Raw genomic sequence first — 23519 nt, forward strand, 5'->3', positions numbered from 1 at the left:
TAAAATGGTTTAGGTTCCTAATAATGGCAGACTGGGTAATTTGGATCAACCATCCTGGTGAAGATAGAAACCTTGGACTAAATACAGAATCATTGATAAGAAATTTTAGAGCTCAATCAAAAAGAATTGTTGAACCAGGTTGGGTTGGTTGGAGTGGGGACAGAGAATGGTAAGGGCTTTTTTCCCCTTTGAGGCATTTGCCTAGAGGTTGAAGAGTACTTTATAATAGGCTCACAGGGCTGGGAAGACAGTAATTGAGGGTTCAGGGGTCATAGGGGCTGAAGTCTTCTCCTTGCCTTCAGCTGGGACCCTGAAAGTCTACACTATTATAGTAGAGATGAACTATGTAGTTAAGTAGCTTCCTCACAGGGTCTAAAGCTCAGCATCAAAGCTCTATTCGAAGTTGGATTAAATTAAAAATGTATTTCTGGTGCCCCAAGGTACCTGATAGGATCAAATACAGAACTTCCCTGGAGAAAGAAAACATCATTCTAGGCCTCAAACTTAGTTAATAAAGAATTTTGCAAAATGGTCCAGCCAGTACGTAATTAAAGATAACGGAGTATGCTAAGAGATAATACAATATGAATAAAATTTAGTAGATAGCAAGAAACAGTACGAAAATGCCTTCGGGGCTGCATCTTATATTGAAGATAAGAGACGAAATGGAAAATCTGGGTAGAGAACTGAAAAATTAGAATAACTGAAATTAACTCAATAGAGAGTTTAATAGCAGATTTGACATAGCAGGAAAGGGAAGTTAATGAACAAGGAGGAATTTAAGAAAATTTCCAGACTGAAGCGTGATAAACAGAAGAATGGACAGTAGAAGAGGGACAGACATGGTGTAACACAGGGAGTAATTGGATTCTAAGGAGGAGAGAATGGGAGGGAAGCAACATTTAATAGAATATAATGACTTAGAACTTTGTAATACTGAAGAAAGACATCTAGTCCATATTTAAGAAGCTCTATCACCCGCCCATAATATAATTTAAAAGTAATTTTTTAAAGAGCAAAAAGAAAGTAACAGCAAAACTGAAATTTTGTATACCCAGCAAACACACTCAGATAAGGTTTTCATGAGAAAAAAACATTTTCAGACAAAATAAACTGGGAGAATATATATCTGGTAAACCCTCACTCCAATGTATACTTTGGGCAGAAGAAAAATGGTAGGTGATGGATGCATGGCAGAATGAGAGCAGTTAAAATAAGTATGAATAAATCTAAATGTTGACTTACACAGCAGTAGAGATGTCTTGCTGGTGCACATAGAGTGTTGTATATCAGACAGCAGACATGTTAGGTGGCTTCTGCATAATTTAGGATGAGGGTAAAAATGCAAATCAGTACTAGACCATAGATCAAGATCTGCATTTTTTAATATCTAGAGTAGTCACTGAGAGAATAGTAAAAGTGTAAAAGGAGAGGATGGAATAATTAATAATCAGTTTAAATGCAAGTCAAAGAAAGAAAAAGCAACAAAGAACCGGTAGGATTTAATAAGGACCTTATATATGTTGATATATTTATAAATGTATTTATAATTATAATAAATGTAAATGGAAAAAGTGTTCCAAATTAGAAGATTTCAGGCTAGATAAGAAAGAATATAGAAAGTCTGCTATTTGCTTTTTATAGGAGAAACATCTAAAACCTACATATGTGAAAAGAATGACGGGAAAAGATGCACCATACAAACACTAACCGAAGGCAGGCTGGCGTAGCAAAGCTCATTACTTGAAATAAAAGGGGAACTTTGTAATGATAAATGGTTTTCTTCATCTAAAAGACATAGCAGTTCTAAATTTATGCCCCACAACCGTAAAATACATGAAGAAAAGCCCTCTAGCTGCTATCTTGTGTCCCTGCATGTGTGCTTGTTCTCAGCTGCTCTGCCCAAGATCCCCTGCGCGGCAGCCCTGGTGCCCCACTCCACCCCATTTCCTCTTCTGCAAGATGAAAGAAACTCATGAACCAGGGGAAACTTGCCAAACTGCAGGCAAGAGTGCATGTTGGTGGGGAATAGTTTCTTAGAATGTTTTTTAGAGAGGCTTTTCTGAAAGCCAGGTAATCTATGTGACCACTTCAAGGGAGCTGCTTATAGAAAAAAGATGGTACACAGAACACCTACAGCAGATGATAAAAAACGTCTTCAGTTCTTCCTAAAGAAGCCAGGGATAAACAGCCCCTCTGGTATTGAAGAGGTGAACATGTTCACAAACCAAGGAACAGTGATCATTTGAACAACCCTCCAGTTTGGGCATCCCTGGCAGCCATCACTTTGACCTGCACAAGCCATGCTGAGACAGAGTAGCTGACAGAAGCGCTGCCCAGCATCTGAAACCAGCGCAATGCAGACAGTCTGACTAGTTGAGGGAGACTGGCTGACACTCTGCCCAGACAATCCATGGATGGAGAAGCACCACTCACTGCTGGAGAGGAGGGTGGTGAAGTTCTAAATCTTGGGGATAATTTTGATTCATGTAATTCATGTATCTAAAGAATAAAGGAAAAATTATATAACCATCTCAGTAGAAGCAAAAGAAATGTGAAATTAAAAATACCACCCGTGATGAAAATCTTAGCTAACTAGGAATAAAAGGAAATTTCCTAAACTTGATAAAGATCATGAAAAGAACTAATAAACATTATAATGGAACTTTGAAAGTTTTTACTTTGAGTTTAGGAAGAAGATAAAGGTAACCATTTTGACCATTTCATTTAACATTATAGTACTAAGATCCCAAACAATGTAGTAATGAAAAAAAGTATAAGATGAAAACCTTGTTCCCTGAGAAGGAATTCAGAAGGCCGTGGTTCACAAATATAATTATGTACATAGGAAATTGAATAGAATTATTTGTGTGTCTTTTTCCCTGACTCAAACAGCCCTGTTTATAATACCTTAATTAAATTATACTTTTAATGTAAAATACCGTATTTTGTACATTTTATGAAAAACTTAAGTGAAACTCTTCATGTGTATCTTCTACATCATCATCTACTTCTCTAGAGATACTCTTGAGTCAACTTACACTTTTTGTCAGAGGTTATCATCCTCACTTCTAAGTTAAGTATTTTAAAGTGCCTCTTGTTTAAAAGTGATCTTTAAAAGGTTTATAGCATCAAACTTTCATAGTTATGAAATTACAAAATAGTTAATCTGCTTAAATATCTGTGATTACTTCTTGGCAGGTCTGCCAAGTGAGCTCTGTAAGCCTCTAAAACCATGATGATGGATATGTACCTTTCCCAGATTTTCAAAATAATACAAAGAGTGTTTTCGAATAATATCTGTGGAAACTCCCTCTTTCTTACTGGATAGTTCCGAGAGGAGGGTAAAACCTGCCCTATAAAGATGTATTTGGTATTTTAACTGACTGTTTGTATCCTTTATAACTTTTATTATTGTAAGTAGTTTTCTATTTTTTCTTTGCTTTGGAGCTTTTCCTCATTTTACATAGATGTGTTTATGTGAAATCATTGATTTACTATTTTTTCAGATATCAATTTATAGAAGAAGCTTTTCAGAATCAGAAAGTGATTATAGATACACTAATCACCAAATTGATGGAAAAAACAAAATACATCAAATTCACAGGAAATCAGATCCAGAACAGGTAAATATACATTTATGGTATTATAACGGGTCAGCTTGGTATAATGTGTTAAGTATACTCACTTTTAGGACATTTTATTTAACTCATGGTAAAGTAGATCTAAGTAAGCTGGCAGAAGGCTCTGGTAACAAATACTTGATCACAGTTCTAGAAACTGTAGGTTTCTGGGAAGTTTCGATTTGAAAGCATCTTTTTAGCCATGAAATTTTAAAATCATTATGATAATAAACTGCATTTTATAGCAGTTCATTTAAGGTATTGATAATTCATCATTATTGGTGTTTTTTTATTTTAAATGAATATTAGGATTTTAAAATAAAATTGACTTTTCCCAGTGTTGTAAAATATTTTAACACCTGATTATATACATAAATGTCATTTTGAGAATTCTAATTCTTAAAATAGAATTCTTAAAGGTAGCTAATTCTCACAGGTAGCTAATCTGTGAGATGCCTGCTCTGGGCTGTCATCCTTTAACTGCAGTGAATTGCAGATATTAGGACCAGGACACAGGGATCATTAAACTGTTTCACACACCTTTTATTCTTCGTCATATACAATACTTTAAACAGTTTCTACACACTACCCATTATATCTTGTCTTCCAAAGGAAGATACCATCAGCTGTCCAAGGCTCATGTCTCACAGTCCAGCGTGATCGGGCGAGCAAACACTGGCCTCCGCGAGGGAGAGGGAGTTAGTCTGGCTCCCCCTCCTCTATCACATTTAGGGCGCACACCGACATTTTGCAGCTGTACAACACCTATGAAATTCCATGTCCCCTTCCTTTTATTTTGCATACAGAAATAGCACTCCTCTGACTAAATAAATCAAGAAATGCTTAGTAGAAAGAGCCTGAATGAGAGAGACTTCACGGGGGATTTGAGTGTTGTTCTCAGGGAAACGTGTAAGCCTTTTGTGGTTTATCTTTCGTGGGAGTGATCATACACTGTTATTCTTATACTTTTGGAACATGACTAGGGTTGGGCATTGGGGAATTTTTCCAAGGAATTCTTTGGTTTACCTGACTGAACAAAAAAGATTCTTAACTTTTTCTTGATGCCACATTATTAGTAGTATATCTGTTCATTTTTATATATTGTGGTAATAACAGTTTTAGTGTGGATCTTTTAGTTGTTATTCTTCCTTGTCAACCCTAATTTCATTTTACCTTTCTCTTTCACGTAACAAGTATAGTTAACCAAAAGCTATTTTCCTTACCGTGTTTTAATCATAATACTGTACTTTCCTAAATAGAGTAATTGGTGGGTGTAGAAATTTTTGTAACTGAGTAATTGAAAACTTGTAATGAATATTTATAGAAAAAGGAGAGGTAATTACAGTCATTTCTATCATCTAGTGGCAAATGGTAGCAATTGTAAAATTGTTAATTTTATGTGAAAGATTTACCCTTGATGAAATTCGCCCTTTTGACTTTTTTCTTACTTGTTCACAATGTATATAGTATGAGCTCTGGGCCAGATTTCACTTTTTTTATTAACATGTGGATGTCCATCTGTTTCCACACCATTTGTTGCTGTCGAGTTGCCTTGGCCCCTTCATAGAACATCAGCTGACCGTATATGTGTGAGGATATTTCTGGACTCAATTCTGTTCCATTGTGTTTTTCTTTTTTGCCAGTACTCCACTTGCTTCATGACTGTGGCTTTTTTAATAGTAAGTTGTAAAATCAGATACTGAGAATGCTTCAAATTTATGTTTTTACTTCTTTGTTAGTGGTTTAAGCTGTTTTTACAAAGTAGTGCACTATTTTGTGGAAGGATTTGGGTTTTTCAAATGAGGATAAAAATGAAAGAATCTTTGGATCAGTTGTCAATTTCTTACATCTTTATAGCCTACCTGATTATAGAAGGGTTAAACTTACTGGACTGACTTGATGAGTAACTCGTTTGTACACAAGTGTGCAAAACATGGCACTGGCGGTTCTTTTTTCATTCTATTCTACTGCCATGAGGGTTGAAATTAGTTTCTTTAACCCTATAGCCAGTATTGATGTCAAATAATTATCTTGAAGAAATTTACAGCGGAAAATAAAATCTCTGCCCCTTTGGTCTTAAGTTTTGAGGGTGACAATGGGAGAAGTGAATGAAAGAAAAGAAGCTTTTTATTTACCTCATAATATTCGGTGGGTGCCCCAATTCTTTCCTGCTTCTAATATATTCTGCTGTGATGCTGCATATTTTCTTTCTGTCCATCTCAATCTCTATGAAAACAGCATTTCCATTATTTCTAATCAAAGGAAAAAACATAGTTGTTGGTTGATTAAACATAAAGTAGTTTGGCTGCTTAAAGACAAATGTGTTATTGAAAGTAACAAACTACTGTTGTCTTTTTGCTTCTGTTTGGGTACAATGGACAGTGTAGCAGTTCAGATGACTAAATAAGAGTGACACGTGTACCCTCTTCTTAGTTTAAGTAAATACAATAGAACTCTTTCAGAGTCATTGTTTTCTTTATCTTGTTTATTAATCTTTTTTTTTGTCTTTCCTTTTAGGCTGAGTATTGATTTTCCTGGGTGTCACATTAATCTTTCCAAACCATATTTTCTTAAAATGTGTTTCTCTTACAATTTTACCCACTTTGACTTTAAGATTGAATTAAGTGGCTATATCTTTCAGAAGAATTGTATTTCTGTTGTCTTCAAGAAAGTCAATTTACTCAGAAGGATCCTTAGAAATAGCTGAGCTTTTAAGTGTTGTCTTATATAGACCTTAAAAAATCAATTTTAAATATTGTAAAACAAATTTTCTGCCTTAGATCTTGCCCCCCTTTCGTTTAATTTTCAGGATAATTGAAGTAAATCAAAATCAAAAGCAGGTGGAACAGGATATTAAAGTTGCTATATTTACTCTGATGGTAGAAATAAATAAAAAAGGAAAAGCTCTACTGCATCAGCTTGAGGTAAGTTACTGTTAATGGGACAGTCAGTTGTAGTGATTTAATATAATTTCACATGCATTTGTAAATTTGAAATCTCAGCCTCTTGCATATAATTGTTTTATGATTTAATAATATTTTTTCTCCATTCTCATGTTTTCCCTTGCCAGGCTCTACATTGTCAAGCTGATGATTTATGACTTTATAAAAATAGTAGGAATGCTTTTTCTTGAATGTTGGTCTTTATAGTACTATAGCCTGAAAAATTAGACCAAAGCTACATTAACACAGTTTAACTGAGGGCACATAGGAATGGGTGCTGTCTAGCAAAAAACAAACATTTAATAGCATCCATGAGGTTGGGCTATTTATGTAAAGGATGGAAAAGACATTTGTTCTGGTATATCCAGTAACAATTTTTTTAAACCAGATCTTATGATGGTGTTTTATAGATTGTAATTTTTTTACTCTTTTTCAGGAGGTTTCCAAATACAGTAATTCTGAGTAAGAGAATTTAAGCTTTTTTTTTTTTTTGAGCTTTTGACATACCCCATAAGGTAAATGTAGATAACTGAATTATCAGAAATCTTTGTGTGAAGTGTTAATGACCAAAAACTCAGCTGAGTACATTTGAAGATCTATTTATTAAGCAGTACATGAATCTGGCAGTGTCCCGTCTAGCAAGCAGGGAGATTTCCCCTCTAGGCATGTCTCTGTTCTTACTGTTCACTCATAGTCAAACACGGTGCCTTGCTTGCAGGAGGAGCTCTGTCCATGCTGATGAGATGAATCACTTTAGAGATTCTTTGAAGTGACAATTTTGCATCACCAAAGGGGAGGGGCAAAGTTGAAAAAAGTTCTAGAAAGATACCGTTACACTAAGGTAGCTTCATATAGTTTTCAATTATATACATTTAACCTTATGAGGTAGTAGGTAAAAGGAGGTACCGCCTGCCCTTAATATTTTAGAGTCTTAATTGTTAAAGCCAATACTTAGGGAGAAATGCTTAGAGCATTTTGGATAGTTTCTCACTGCAAATAAGAAAAATATTACTACTTTCATCAGCTGTTTTACATACCTGAAAGTCAAGGTCCAAAGTCAGTGTTTGACTTCAGATATATTGAGGTTATGACTTCTACATGACATATTAACATATTAATTGCATCATACTTTAGAATTCTTTTAGTATAGTGATGCTGAAGGAATTCACAGTAAAGAAGCAATTTAGAATGAGAAAAGAGCCCTAGCCTAGCTGAGTTGGCTCAGTTGGTTAGAGCATTGTCCTGATATGCCAAGTTTGCAGGTTCAGTATCCAATCAGAGCAAATGCAAGAATCAACCAATGATTGCATCAATTAGTGGAACAACAAGTTGATGTTTCTCTCTCTCTCTCCCTCCTTTTTTCCTCTCTCAAAAACTCAATCAATAAAAAGAATGAGAAAAGAGTAAAAGAACTGTAGTATTTGAATATTTTTAACAGACTCCTAGAAATAATTTAGTTAAACACCATTATAGTTGACAAAATTATAAGTTCTTCGTCAGAAGGTTCTGACCCTCCTGCAAATGTATGGCCACTTCATGGTTTATCAACCATACCAAAAACAAAGATTAAAATAATTCTGTATTCTTTTAGAAACAAGTATTTAGTGAAGAAGTATTCTGGCTAGCAAGAATCAGACCCCATTTATAGTAACTTTTTTTTTTTTCAAGATTCTGTGATTTTTTTAATTAGAAGGCTTTAAACAATTTTAAGAATTTTCAAAGCTCTGCTAAAAATCAGGTAATGACTTCAAATTACTTTCTCAGAGGTTAGTACTGTTTGTGGTTGTTTACAAACTTCACTGTAAATCTGAATCATTTGCAGATTTAAAAAAAAAAAGATAATAAACAAAAGATGGAGCTTTGACCAAAGCTCCAATCTCTATGGATGATGAACTTGGTCATCAGTATTATTTTTAATCAACTTATTTTGCTTACAGTTTTCATAACACCTTTTAAATATGGCTGTAGTCTTCCTACCCATTCTCCTGGTTCTCAGAATCCTCCTTTAAGGTAAATAAATGCAGTCAGTTTTATCTAGGACTCAAGAAGAGAAAGCAGCCCAAATAGGTGTTGTGATGGAAGACCAAGAAACCAGACCTTTTGATTCTCAATTTGCAACCTAATTAAAAGTTAGGTTTCAAAAGTTAGGTTCTAGACAGAATTTCTATTCTTTCCAGAATGTGTCCAAACAGTTCTTAAGGAGGTCAGAAATAGCTTAGTAAGTTGTGTCTGAACTTTAAACTAGACATGGGAAAGCCACTGGCCATCGCTGCAGTCTTTCCTTTCATTCCCTTAAATGTCTATTTTCCACATTCGAAACTGACTATGGCTAGGATCTAGATTCATTTTTTTATTGAGATCATAAGTCCATATTGGCATGTAGCAGTTTTACTTTTAAACTTTTTTCCCCCCTGAAACCAATGGAAAGCCCTATTCTCTTCCCCTTTCCTTGCCAGGTAAAGGCGATTTTTGTATAGAGACCTTTAAAATAACCCACCTTCAGTGCTCCTCACTCTTTACTAACCTGTGTTCTTCCTTGTGTACTTCCCTTAGAGAAAGGTAAATGTGCTTTTATGTAGTTTTTCTGAGAGTGCATTGGTGCTTTCATGTAATTCTAGACAAAAATATCTTTTTTACCACTTGCAAATCAAACATGTTGTCTGCTGTATGGCATGACTAGACACAGACTGGTTGCAATCAGGACTAGAATGCCTGAAAGGTGAAAGCATGTCCTTGAGTAAACCATGTGATCTGGTACCTTGACTAGATTGTGTGGGTTGGGGGTACATCTGTTTCATTTTGGGTATTGAATTTAACAGGCATGTACTGTATTATAGCTAATCTACAGTTTTTGCTCCTTTTGGACATCAGGAGATACATGAACACTAACCTAAATCTCAGAAAGCCAAATATATAAAGCCAAACTGAGGGCAGGGCGTGGAGGCTGTGGAGGCAGCAGTGGTTCTAGGTAGTATTTTGGGTCACAGCGTTTCGCTGCAGTAAAACTGATTTTTTATACTAAGGGGGGAAAGCATTACGAGTATTTTCAATTTTTTAGAAGTGGTGCTTATTCTAATTTGATAATCTGAAAAATGACCATTAAGGTATGTGTTAGGCAGAATTAATTTGGAAATTTTCTTTTCAGAGCCTTGCAAAAGACCATCGCATGAAACTTATGCAACAACAACAGGAAGTGGCTGGACTTTCTAAACAGTTGGAACATGTCATGCATTTTTCTAAATGGGCAGTTTCCAGTGGCAGCAGTACAGCCTTACTTTATAGCAAACGACTGGTAAGATAGACCAAATATGACATTTAATATGCCATCAAAATACAAAGAGAAATAGTGGAGTTACTAGAATCCTTAAAATACAGAAATCATTTCTCTTTATGTTTAAATGCCTATTACCTATTGTGGGGGTGCTCCACCCATAGCTGAGCATGCGCTGCCCCTCCCTCGGCCCCTCCCCATATTCCCCTTCCTTGCAGCTACGGTGAGAATAAGTCTACCAAGACATGATCTGCTTGGGGAGGAAAGGTGGCCGATCTCTCAAAGACAAGGGCCAGGAGCCTGTTCCTCAATGGACTTTTACTGGGTTTATTTGCATAGGATTACAGGCTGTATACGTAAAGCTCAGCAGTCATTGTCAGGCAGTAATGATCAAACAAGATAACATTCAAAGAACTCTGAAGGCTTATTTTGAGTCATAGATAGCTAAAGGGCCATAAAACTTTGGGGAAACAAACTCATTTCATGCTTGGAACCTTATTTAAATTGAGGGTATTAGCAAAGCAGGTTTCACAGGATTTTATATATTCTTTCTTAGGCCTGATCACTGGGGGAACCCACCCTTTCCAGCACAGGGCTGCACCTACCTCTGGCATTGTTTCAGGCTTAAGTCAGGCAGGGGAAGTAAGGCAGCCAAGAAATTAGGATACTTCTTGCAGACAGAATGAGGACTTAGGCTGTCAAAGCCAAGGGGTAAGGGTCCATCACCCCCTTTTTCTATAGCCCCCAAGACCTTCCCCGAGGGCCTCCACATGATCATGCCTGTCTTAGGTTATCCCTCCTTTGAGGAATCTTACCCATCATTGACTAACTGGTCATCTGCTCAGGGCCAAGCAGGTTGAAGTGAAGGGGGCAGAGGCAGTAGCTGTCCATGTTAGAGATTGGTGAAAAGGAAAGGAATGATTTATTCAAGTTATACAGACTTAAGAGTAATGACTTAATGTCTTCATCAAAATCCCAAAGTCCCTTAAAACACCCACAAACACACACAGTCCTCCCTTCCCTCCTTTGCCCTGCCTGGGGTAGCTTATCTCAGGAAAAGAAAAAGAAGTCCGTGGATCAGGCAGCCCCCGGTCCTTCCCAGTAAGCGATGGTCAACTGGTAGGCCTCCCTCAGTTCCCGGCACCATCACTGTGTCGCCATGACCTCCAGTTCTTACACCAAAACCACATGGCACCTTCTCGTGGCCCACCAGTAAGAGTCCTTTCACCCCTTTCCTTCTGCAGCGTCTCTCCTGCATTCTTTCGAACTGCTAAGAGAGAGCTCTGCATCACTGCTACATCTTGCTTTCTAGCTTCCTGAGCTGTGTGGCAAAGGGAGACCCAAAGCCGCGTGATTCTCCCCTGCCAAAGCCACGTGGTGATTCTCTGCTAAAGCTGAGTGGTGGTTCTTGTCATGGCTGCTGTGCCTGGGTTTAAATCCCAGCACTAATATTCCTTTGCAGCCCCGTTTCCGACTCCTCCCACAGTCGGCTACACTTCCCAGCACTCATATTTCCCAGCTTTTCTGGGCTGCCATGGTAAGTATGCCGTGGCCCTGTGGCTTGGAGCCAGTCATCTCCAAGGTCTCATGTGGGCTCTGTAACCAGGGGGAGTCACCTCTTAGTTACATCTTGGGTGGAACTCACTCCCTTCTCCCTGGCTCAAAGCATGGCCACAGCTATTTAACATATCTGTGAAACCAGTTAAAGGTTATAAATTTGTTAAGTGACCATTCTAGAGGTTATCTATAAAACTGCTGCTATGCAAAACAACTCTCAATGGCCCTGCTGCATGTGTCCCTTCCCCCAACTCACCCCTGGGGCGGGGTGGGGTGAGGACATCATATATCTTTCTAATATTTCCTGGACACCTTGAGTTCTAGACCCCATTACAAATCCTTCTTTTGGGGTCCCCCTGGCTGCACCCTTTTACAGATGTGCCAAAGTAATCAAGCCTCAACTACAACAGGTGGGTGTACACAGCCCACACAGTGGGTGCACCTCTAGTACCCAGCTTGGGTAACAGGAGGCTGTGCCACTGGACCCTACAAGACACCTGCTCTATTAGGCCTCTCTACCAATCCTGTGAGACATAGCAACTCTACCTAATACATAGAAACAAAACAGGGAGGCCACCAAAATGAGGAGACAAAGAAACATGGACTAAATGAAAGAACAGATCAAAACTCCAGAAAATAAAGAAAAAACAAAGTGGAGAAAAGCAGTCTATCAAGTGCAAAGTTCAAAACTCTGGCTATAAGGATAATCAAGGAACTTAGTGAGAACCTCAACAACATAAAAAAGATCCAGTCCGAAACAAAGGATACGTTAATTAAAGAGCAATTTTCAGGGAATCAACAATAAAGTAGATGAAGCCAAGAATCAAATCAGTGATTTGAAACATAAGGAAGCAAAAAAGAACAATCAGAATAGCAAGAAGAAAACAGAATCCCAAAGAATGAAGATAGTATGTGAAGAGTGTCTGGGACAACCTAAAGTGTTTCAACATTCACATCATAAGGTTACAGAAGGGAAAAGAGAGAGCAAGAACTTGGAAACCTATTTGAAAAAAAGTGACAAACTTCCCTAAAGAGAATCTTAGGTTAAAGAGATTAAGGTTAAAAGAGAAGGTTAAAGAGAATCTTAAAAGCTGCAAGGGGAAGGCAGAGAGAGTTACTTGCAAAGGAGTTCCCATAAGACTGTCAGTTGATTTCTCAAAAGAAACTTTGCAGGCTTGGAGGTATTGGCAAGGAATATTCAAACTGATGAAAAACAAGGACCTATAACCAAGATTACTCTACCCAGCTAAGCTGTCATTTAGAATCAAAGCACAGATAAAGATATCCAGTCAATCTTTTTATCAGTATAAAATTTTGTTTCTCTAATTTTACTCTGTAAATTTTTAATTATAATAAGGAGAAAATAATAGATAGGATTAATTCATCTGTACAAAGATACTTCGAAATAGGAGATTGTCCTCTATGCTATTTGTAGAAGAAGATAGGCACAGAGAATCATCAAGAACCAATATTGTCAGATTCCTGATTGACTAAATTGTGTGTTTTCTAATTTTTAAAAACCCATGGAACTCCATTTAGTCTTAATACGTCTTTAGAAGAGGATGTAAATTGCCTGCAATACATGCAGAGTTCATGCTTATGATTATTTTTAAACATTGAAGGATTTTTAATCTCAAGAAATTAAAAAATTGCTATATTATATAATCTGCTCTTCAGAGTTCTTATGCTTTGTAAATACAGGTATGTTTATCTAGGTTATCCTTCAGATGTTACTTTTACACATTTAGAAGGATTTCCAGTCTCAGAAATTTTGAAAATCACTATATTATACAACTCTGTTCTTTAGAGTTTTTATGCTTTATAAATATAGCCATGTTTCTCAGGTTATCCATTGAAATAATGGCTTTTACATGTCTCAAAAATAATTAAAAATGCCTCTGGCCGGGTGCCTCAGTTGATTAGAGCATTGTCCAGTACACTGAAAGGTTGCAGGTCGATCCTGGTTGGAGCACATATGGGACACAACCAATCAATGGTGCTTTTCTTTCTCTTTCCTCCTCCTCCTCTCTCCCTCCCTCCCTTTGTCTCCCTCCACCCTCTCTAATATCAATAAACATATCCTTAGATGAGGATTCTTAAAAAATGCTTTGCTGTCCTGAAATTTTTATCTTAGTTCGTAATTCTTAGTTCATCTCTTAGTTATAGGAACAGTGGTTGGTAAAAGACCCCTGTGGAATAGTATAATCCTTTCAGAAGTCCAGTTTTAAATATATTTTAAAACATTTTCACAGTATTTCCTTAGGATTTTGTTAGCCTCATATTACTTAAAAGGAAGATAAGAAATATTGACAGGAGAATAAACACAGTCATTATTTTTTACTAACAGTAATATATTTATACTATTGATTAGGAAACTATTATGGCTTAAGTAGTAAAAAGGAATTCCACCATTCTTTTATTTCATTTCTCTATCCCCATCTAATTGGTCTTCAAAGACCTTAATGTTTCCTGAATGTCTTGTGCCAATTCCTTCTAATCTTCAGACATACGGTGATCTCTTGCCCAGGCCCTTAGCGCCCTTCCATAGAATGCCTTCTCTTTCTTCTGAATAAGTAATGCTCATTGTTTTTGTGTGATTCCCAGGTTTGCTTTAGTTCCCTCTTCCTTTCCTCTCAGCAGCGTTCAATGACCAAAATTGGGTTCTATTCCATTTCTGTTTTTACAAAGCTCATGTGCATATCTGCGTCATACCATTACTGCTTTCTATCTCCTGTTAGAATAGATGTGTGTTTTCCTACGAATCTCACTCGATTATACTGCTAAAGTTAGGGATTGTGTGTTACCCAGTGCTTGCTGTGTATAATGCACATCCACATTTTGGGCCCAAACTTTCAGGGGAAAAAATTATTTTAATCTTTAATTAATTAAGTAATTTATTTATTTATTTTTAGAAACAAAACTGATTCTCTCCCTGGCTGGTGTGGCTCAGTGGATTGAGCACCCGCCTGAGAACCAAAGGTCACTGGTCTGATTCTCAGTCAGGGCACATGCCTGGGCTGCAGGCCAGGTCCCCAGTTGGGCGTGTGTGAGTGGCAGCCCATCATAGAAAACAAAATTGATTATTGTATTTCAGGGTATTATTAGTCTGCACATGGATATCATTATTGCTTTCTAGAGATACACTTTTAACACATATGCATAAATGAAAGAATTCAAAACATACTGATATGGAATTAGTACTACCCATGTATACTGCACATCCTTACTTTTCCATCAGAAATTTGGGCAAAAAGTGTGCACTATACATTGCAAAGTGTGGTATCTAAAAAGATAGAAATAAGGCTAGAAAGAGTCCTAAGGTGAGTTGGATTGGAATTAGACATATAAGTGTGAACTGAAGACTTTTATACATATACACTGAGATCTGGAAATACTTACAGATGTTTATGTACGTATGGGCATATATGTGTGTGTTATGCCCCAATAGCAGTGAGCCCACTGTACTTCCAGATTGTCATTTCTAAATTCCAGACAAAGTGAGGAAAAGCACAAAATGTAACCAGAACATCTTTACCAGAGAAACAATGGGCACATGTAAAAAGGACCAGGGTCCAGCCTAAAAGGACTCTGCCTGGGCAAATCAACCAATTTGAGGCTTAAACTAACTAACCATAGTAATGGATCACAACATGTTGAATTAAGTAGGAACATATGAGTCCATGATGATATAAACAAGTAAATGATAAAGTTTGTCAGAATGAAAAAGGAGAGAACTGTACTGAACAATATTTAAAAAGCTAAAAAAATTAAAAAATAATGTAGAAAAATAGTGGACATAGAGAAGCACATTTGGTAACTATCATAGAGGTAATTCTTCCAGGAGTTATCAGTGGATACTAATGTGGGTAGGGGATTGATGAGGAATAGGATTTTAGTATAATCCTAAATACTAGTCAGTTTTTGCGAAATACTAATCAGTTACAAAGGTAGAAAATGGTGAAGTTAATGTGGAGAAACTAGGCAGCAAAATTGCCAGGTAATGGAGACTAGTATCAGTGGTGATGGGACAAGCTGACACGCTGAGCTTCCTGCTGTGATGCACTGACAAGTGCACATTATCGTTTGCATGGATTTCTGCCACGGATGCTTTGCTAAGGCTGACAGGAGGAAATAACCCTCAGACCCAGGTGGAAGGTCATATCCTGCAGAATGTAAGTCTTGAAATCTTTAAAGCCAACAGGGGACGTGAATGACAGGGAAATATTAAGGAATTGAAGGGGCATGGCAACTAAATGCAACCGATGTTCCTCGATAGCATCCTGGAAAGAGACATGTTACCACATTTGGCATTTGAATGAGGATAGGGTGGTAGTATTGTAAAAAACTTTCTGGATTTGGAATTCTGCTGCTTACATTAGAGGGTCTTTGTTTTAGAATATAGCCACTGGAGTGTTTAGGGGAGGCAGAGCCTCGTGTCTGTAGCTTACTATGCAAAGGTTCAGAAAAAGACTAGTAATAGTGTATAGGCACAGAAGCAGCTGGGGGTGCCTGAACAGATGTGCTAATGCAGGAACAGTTGGGAAGTCTGGGTGAAAGGTATCTTTCACTTTTCTGCAGTTTTTAAACTATTTCAAAATAAATTATTAAGTGTTAGAAAATGAAATATGAGGCTATTTACAAAATAAAGCTCTTGAAATCTTTTGGTTAGTGTATTATGATGAGCATGTTTCACAGTGAGAATTGTTAGAGGATGCAAAAAACAATGAAAAGGAGAAAAGTTCAGAGAAAAGAACATTGTATTGCATGCTATTTGCTATTTTGGTCCCAAAATAAGTTTTACTCAGAATTTGTTCTAGCTGTTTGAGATAATGTAGCAATCGAAGCAAATGTATTTATTTATTGAATACCTGCTATATATCAGGCAGCGTTCAAAGTACTTAGGGAACAGAAATTAAAATAAAAATCTCTGCCCTCAAGAAGTTGCATTTTAGTGGAGAGAGATAGTCAATATCAAAATAAGTAAAATATATAAACTTACATCGTATTAAATACTCTACAGAAAAGTAAGGGAAGAAGAGTCTGGGAGCATTGCAGTAGGGTTTGTAATTTTAGATAGGGAAGTCTTATCTAAAGAGGGTGATATTTGAACAAAAACGTGAAACAGGTGAGGAAGAGTGAACACATATTCAGGAAGAGTGTTCTGGCCGAGCACACAGCAAGTGCAAAGACCCATGTGGGAGTTTCGGCGATGCGGACACCCGGGGAGCCTGGGGGGCTGGAGTGGCGTGAATGAGCTGAGCAGTACAAGTCAAATCAGAGACCTAACAGAAAGCCAGATAGTACACAGCCTTTAGTTCATTATGAGGACTGTGGTTTTTAATCTGAATGAAATGGGAAGCCATTGGAAGGGCTTGAGGAAAGGAGTGACAGAAAGGATTTATATTTTAACACAATCACTGTAGCTGCAGGGAATGGCCTGCAGGTAGTTGAGGGCAAGGGAAGAGTAAGGTAGACCAATTAGAACCTTACAGCAGTAAGTTGGCTTTTCTAGGGTGGTAGGGGTAGATAGGAGAATTGTTAGAATTATCTATATCATAAGGATAAAGCCAACAGAATTTGCTGACAGATTGAGTATAGGGAATAAGAAAAAGAAAGAAACCAAGGACTAACTAAGCAGTAGGAAAAATAGTGTTATGTGTTACATAGGTGGGGATGACGATAGGATGAGAAGAGCTGGGGAGGAAGATCAGGAGTAAGTTCCCTTTTAGACTACTAAATTTGAGATGCCTATTTGACAAGCAGATGGAGATGCTGAGTAAGCATTTGGAAATGCAAGTTCAGAAGAGGTCGAGACTTGAGATATAAATTAAGTCGTTTAAACCACGAGACTGGAAGTGATCACTAAAAGTATGTGGGTGTAAGAGAAGAGAGCAGCTGAAAGACTGAGCCCTGGGGCATTTCAGGATACACAGTCATGGAAAGCAGAAAGAACCAGTAATGAGGACTGAGATGGTGCATTGGAACCCAGACCTATTCTCAGTGACCCCCAAAGCAGCAGCTAGTGAAATAAAAGGAAAACTGTGATGCTAGTGTGCTGGAATCCATGCGAAGAAAACTGTTTCCATGATGGCCAAGCGACCACCTAGCTGTGTGTGGAAAGCCGCTGAAAGCCTGAATGGAGGGTTTCAGAAAAGAGTCGAGGAAGAGGGATGGGTGACAGTAAACATAGACAAGTCTTTTGAAGAGTTTGTGCTGTAAAAGGGGGCAGCTGGTGGAGGAGAAAAGGAGCCAAGAGTGTTGTTTTTAGTTGGGAAAGTTAAAGCATGTGTATATGTTGGTGGACATGATCCAGTAAAATGGGAAGCTCAGTGATACCAGAAAGGAAAGAAAATTGCTGAGCACTGTCTATGAGGAGCCAAGAGGCTGGGCGCTGTTGTGCAAATGGAAGAGTTGGCTTTAGCTGGAAACTTGGCCATTTAATTCATTGTGATAGAAGGAAACACTGATATTGATAGGTGTTGCTTATTTGTGGAAGGTCCTTGATTATTCCTGTTTTCTTAGTGAACTAGTAAGCACGATCATCAGCCAAGATTGAGAATGGGGGAGCAGATTCTGGAGAGGTGGAAAGAGAAAAGGAGGTTTGAAACGGTCATTTAGGAGAGTAGGGAAGGTGAAGGACCAAAGAAATTTCATATGAGAGCCAGTCAACCTTAGAGACCGATCTGAAGTAAGTTTTGTTTTACCTGGGGAAAAGGTTGAGAGGAGGGAAGGGATTATGAGTGATGGGGTATGTGAGAGAAAGAGGTGTTGAGGGTATCTTCAAGGAGATGATTTTGATGATTGGCCCTGGGAATTCAAGGTGGATAAGAAGGATCCTGGGGGATAAGAGGGTGGGGATAAGGGTAAGGTGAGAGCAAAGGCTTATGGGACCTTCAGGGGTTGCGGGGGTAATCGTGTGGGTGCACAGAGGAAGCAAGCTGTTAGGAAGGATCATCTAGTTGGATAGGAGTCATGGTAAAGGTGGTGATAGTGAACTAGGAGCTAAACTCTTCAGGGACTGAGGGAGAATGACCCAAGTATTCACTGAGGACGGGGTAGGGGTAGGGGGTGGTTGATGACCAGAAGCTCGAAGCATAGGAGCCAGGAGAGCCGTCCCACTAACTAGCGGGCCTAGTTATGGCTGTATTTATTATATTTCCTCAGCAGAGGTCAGTTTGTCTTTTCTGTAACTCATTAGTCACCTAATCTAAATTCCGAATCTTTAAAACAGTAAGGAAAATAAATAAAAGCAAAATGTGTTCAATTTTTTTCCTTTACAGATAGTTGGTGCTTCTGTGAAGTTTTATTAAAAAACTGACTTTAACCTATCACTTTAAAATACTTTTAGTTTTGTATTCAACAGCATAGCCAACTGAGTTATACCTCAAAATTTTTTGTGTTTTGGAAAGAAAACTGTGATGTATACTTTTTAAAAAAGATTTTATTTCTTTTTAGAGAGGGGAAGGGTTAGGAAAAAGAGGAGAGAAACATCAATGTGCGGTTGCCTCTCATGTACCCCCTACTGGGGACCTGGCCCACAACCCAGGCATGTGCCCTGACTGGGAATCAAGCAGGGACCCTTTGGTTTGCAGGTGGGCACTCAACCCACTGGCTGACACACCAGCCAGGGCTATGTCTATTTTTTATAATTTATATTTTGTTGTTGATTTTGTGTTGACATACATACAGGAGACTTTTGTGTGTATGTATTTACTAGGAGTATAATAAATTATTTGCCTGATAAAGATATTAATGTTTAATTGTCTCCTTTTTTCTAGATTACATGCCGCCTACGGCACCTTCTTCGAGCAAGGTGTGATGCTTCCCCAGTGACCAACAATACCATCCAGTTTCACTGTGACCCTAGTTTCTGGGCTCAAAATATTATCAATTTAGGTAGGTCATTGTGTGCTTTTTCTCAAGTGCTTTTGTTTCTGGAACTCTTAATGATTATGATATGTTATTGAAAATGTGTTTCCTTCTACCCCCAAAGTACTTTCATTATTTTGTTTTAAAGACATGGAATTTTCGTTAGTATTTTAGTCATATGTGTATATATGTGACCCATGCACACATCTAAACACATGTAAAATATGGATGATGTGAACATCCTCCATTGACTCAGGACTAAGGAGTTCTGTTTTTCACAGAATCTTTACTTGAACTTTTTATCAGAATTGGTTGATAAAAGGTCTTGACTTATATCTCATATAGGATTTTTGATATTTAGAATATTTTCTAGTAAAATAGTATTTCTCATACTATTACCAGCTTACTTACTCTTTAAACCCAGTCATCAAACATCTAATATTGTTTTATTTGCTTTATCTTGCTAGGAGAAACTTTTTATTTTGTTTTCTTTTGCCTTTTATGTAGTAACTATATATATTTCAATTTCCCAATGGAAGTATAACGGAAAATGTGTACTGAAAAGTGCTCAAATGTCAAATACTAGAATGCAGTGCATTTTATCATAAAGGAACATTAGGAGCTCAGACATCCTTGCTGGTAGTTCAGTAGGAAGTTGTTACTTTAGCTTTCTGGTTACATTATTTGCTAGAAGAAAAAGTCTTCACTTTCTTGCCTCCTTTCTTCCTTTCACGCAAGGAAATTACAGAAACAGAAATTTAAGAATTCCCTAAATATTCTTCATCAACTGCAGATAATCCTCTTTGATGACAGCATTTGGGCTCATTAACTTTGTTTCAAAATTATCGTAGATGGTTGCTCTCTCATTCCGTAAGCTAGATCTGAATAGGAAACGAAGGAAGAGCAGGAGAGAGAGCCAGTACGCTCCCAACACACCAGGAAAGGAGGGACTAGGGTTACACAAAGCTCATCCGTGCAAGGGAAGGACAAAAAGAATGATGACAGGTGACCCTTTAAAGAAAAAGTAAGGTGACCCCTGCAGTTCAGTTTAGAAGTACAGGCAGCCATATGTTTATTGATTCATATCAGGCAACTGGAGTCATGCACTCTCCTGCCTGTATTAGTAAAAAGAAGCACCTTAATGAATACTAGGCATGTGTCTAAGTGACTGTCTCTTAACCCTGCCCCGTCCTACCAGACCATGTTCAGTTCTACAGAGAACCTGTCACAAGTTTTATATCCATACAGGCAGTCATCTATGTACAGATGTATTACTAATAAGCATAGCACTTACAGTATAGATGCAGGCATAGGTAAAATTAAAAATACATGTGTAACTACACACATGAGTGGATATGGTTTCAGATAAGTCAGTATCAGCAAAAACAAAAATAGCAGGTCCTGTTTGTGAAGAGTTTGTGAAAGTCATATAATAAAGTGAGATAATATCCTTTGCTGTAGGACTTCTCAGACCTGTCGCTTACAGCTCTGTAAATTGTCATTTACAATGAGATTTACATTTTAAATCTTACAAAGGAGACAAGTTCCCCAAGCTTATTTATCCATGGCTTCTGAGAAGTATGCTTCATAGTGCAAGGGGAAAATGTTGATACGAATATTCAGTTAATGTTTTGGTGATTTGGGCAAGTTGTTCAGTCTCTGAACCTTAGACCCCTTATCTGCAAAAAGGAGTTTGACAGCAATATGCATAGACCTGTTGACATAGTGCCTAACACACAGTGAGTAATAGCCATATTTTTTAGGATGCCCATACTTTGTAAATTTAAAACATTTAATTGAGTCTCTACTATCAAAACAATTAAGATTTGCCTTATGCTTGGATCAGACCTATTAGAGGCTTTAAACTCTAGAACCTTTAAATCCTGTAACAGTAGCTGTAAGCCACTCAAAGTATTCTCTGTCAGAGAACTGTGAAGGTGTAAGGAACCTGAGGGATTACAAATTATTGACACTAAAAAATCATACTTTGTGGGGAGTGTAAAGGTTTCTCGAGATTGAAAAGTTCCTTTGGAAGTTCAGCAACAGTACAGCCTTACAAAATGTGGTATTTCACTATCAGAAAAACTTTAGAATTTAACCTTTTCTCTTTAATTAGGTTCTTTAGTAATCGAAGATAAAGAGAGTCAACCACAAATGCCTAAGCAGAATCCTGTTGTGGAACAGAATTCCCAGCCACAAGGTGGTTTATCTTCAAACCAGTTATCCAAGTTTCCAACCCAGATCAGCCTAGCTCAGTTACGACTCCAGCACATGCAGCAACAGGTAATGGCTCAGAGGCAGCAGGTGCAACGGAGGCCAGCACCTGTGGGTTTACCACACCCTAGAATGCAGGGGCCCGTCCAGCAACCTTCCATCTCTCATCAGGTAAATTCGGGAGCAGGCCTGGCCTAACTTAGATAAGTATAGCACGATTGTATTCAGCTCTTAAAAGAACCAAGACATCCGTCATCCATGATTTGAATATATGAGTATATGAACATGTATTGCACTGAGGATCCCTGATTTAACTCCTAGATTTTAGCCCTTCTCAGAAAAAGAATTGGTGGTTTATTTAGCTGGTACATCTATTTTCATCTACTCTTTTCTTTTTTAGGATTTTATTTATTTATTTATCTTTAGAGGGGAAGGGAAGGAGAGAGGGAGAGAAATATCCATGTATGGTTGCCTCTCCTATGTCCCCTGCTAGGACCTGGCCTGCAACCCAGGCATGTGCCCTGACTGGGAATCGAACCACGATCCTTTGGTTCTCAGGCCCGCACTCAATCCACTGAGCTGCACCAGCCAGGGCTCATCTACTCTTTGTTGACTTAATGTTATAGACAATGTGAGAATGCAGTGTTTAGAAAACCACATTGTGTCTTAGAAACTAGGGCAAAATGGAATAGAAAAGGGCAGAGATGTGGCTCATTAGAAAATACCATTTTCAGACTATATTTCTGAGCAAATATTCCATGAACCATCTTTATTTTCACTAATATGGAATACTGTTTACTTTTAATCCAATTTTTAAGATAAAATATTTATATACTTTGTTAAATATTTTAACCATCCTGCTCAGTTGAGATGTGGGCCTACTTGGGTTTAATAAAGGTTTAGTAAGGAATACAAAGTATAATTCATGCTTTGTATTTTATAATTCTGTAAAAATAACAGAGTATCTGTTATTTTTAGTTATATTTGCTTATGAACTTATATTCTATTTCTGAGAAGGATTTGAATTGACTTACAGTAAATGACAAATCAAATGGCATGGGTTTTAATAAGAGTGTTTGAGAACAAGACTTATCTCAAACTTTCTGTCAACCTACACAAAGAGAAGTGGAAATAATATCTACATTATTTGATAAAAAGAAAGCATGACAGTTAATTAGAAGAGAAACATTTTACTACCACTGAGAAGGAGGTAGAATGTGGGTCTTTATAAAAAAGTAATTAAATGGCATGATGGAATTTTTGTAGCAATTTTACAAAACATAGAAGTTGTTTTCATAAGACTCTTACTTTAACCCTGAATAAAAGTTGTGGGCATACTTCAATCCTGATTTTGTTACATTGCTGCTTTGAGGGCCTGAGGTGATGTGATCGAGGTTATGGCTTTTCTAGTAATTTGATTAGGAAGGCGTGTCAGATCCATGGGAGTATTAGTGTAGCCGATTGATTGTTCCTCTCAAACTTCGTTTTAACCCAGCATTTTATAGGAAATAAATAACAAGCAATTTAGGCGGTCTTTCATGAGGGTTCCGCGGGAAAAGAATTGTATACTTTAGATACCAGCAGTGAAACTGGCAAAGGTGAAATTTTATTAAGAAAATTGATGAATAATTTTGTTTCTACCTCTGCACACTGTAGTGATGTATTGACTGCAGTGAGTGCCAAAAACAAAAATTCTGAAATAAATGTGAGGAGGGGAAAATAAGTACCTGCCAACTGCCCAGTGCTAAGAATTTGCATGATTAGTATTTATCTTAAGTGTCTGAGAGGTGGTAAAGTTATTTTTACTTAATAGTTTATTAACCTGAAAAAGGAAAAACTGACTTTTCAGTAGGAAGTGAGGAACTGAGGCAGTTAATAGCTACTATGTGACTTGGTTACATTCCCATAGTTACTTGTATGAGCAGTGACAAAACAGAGGTGACCTCTGAGCCTTTAGCATGTGTATCTCAGAAATTGGCTTTTGACCTTATTTTTTTCTCTAGGATTTACTGCTATGCAATCTATATAAAGTACAGTTTCTTT

General features: G+C 37.5%; 1 protein-coding gene across 2 annotated transcripts in view; it reads left to right on the forward strand.

Moving 5' to 3' along the window:
• Positions 1–23519, forward strand: part of TRIM24 (tripartite motif containing 24) — a 139296-nt gene that overhangs the window by 81413 nt on the left and 34364 nt on the right. Inside the window, exons 5-9 of one of the 2 annotated variants that reach the window (XM_037159255.2) lie at positions 3510–3626; positions 6433–6547; positions 9711–9857; positions 19172–19289; positions 21379–21545. In XM_037159255.2, coding sequence (XP_037015150.1) covers positions 3510–3626; positions 6433–6547; positions 9711–9857; positions 19172–19289; positions 21379–21545 — 664 coding nt within the window. Of the gene's footprint in view, positions 1–3509; positions 3627–6432; positions 6548–9710; positions 9858–19171; positions 19290–21378; positions 21648–23519 lie in introns of both variants that reach the window. The other variant, XM_037159253.2, reaches the window with a different exon arrangement.

This window comes from Artibeus jamaicensis, unplaced genomic scaffold, assembly GCF_021234435.1.
Source record: "Artibeus jamaicensis isolate MK-2021 breed Jamaican fruit bat unplaced genomic scaffold, CSHL_Jam_final scaffold_2172, whole genome shotgun sequence".
Taxonomy (NCBI): domain Eukaryota; kingdom Metazoa; phylum Chordata; class Mammalia; order Chiroptera; family Phyllostomidae; genus Artibeus; species Artibeus jamaicensis.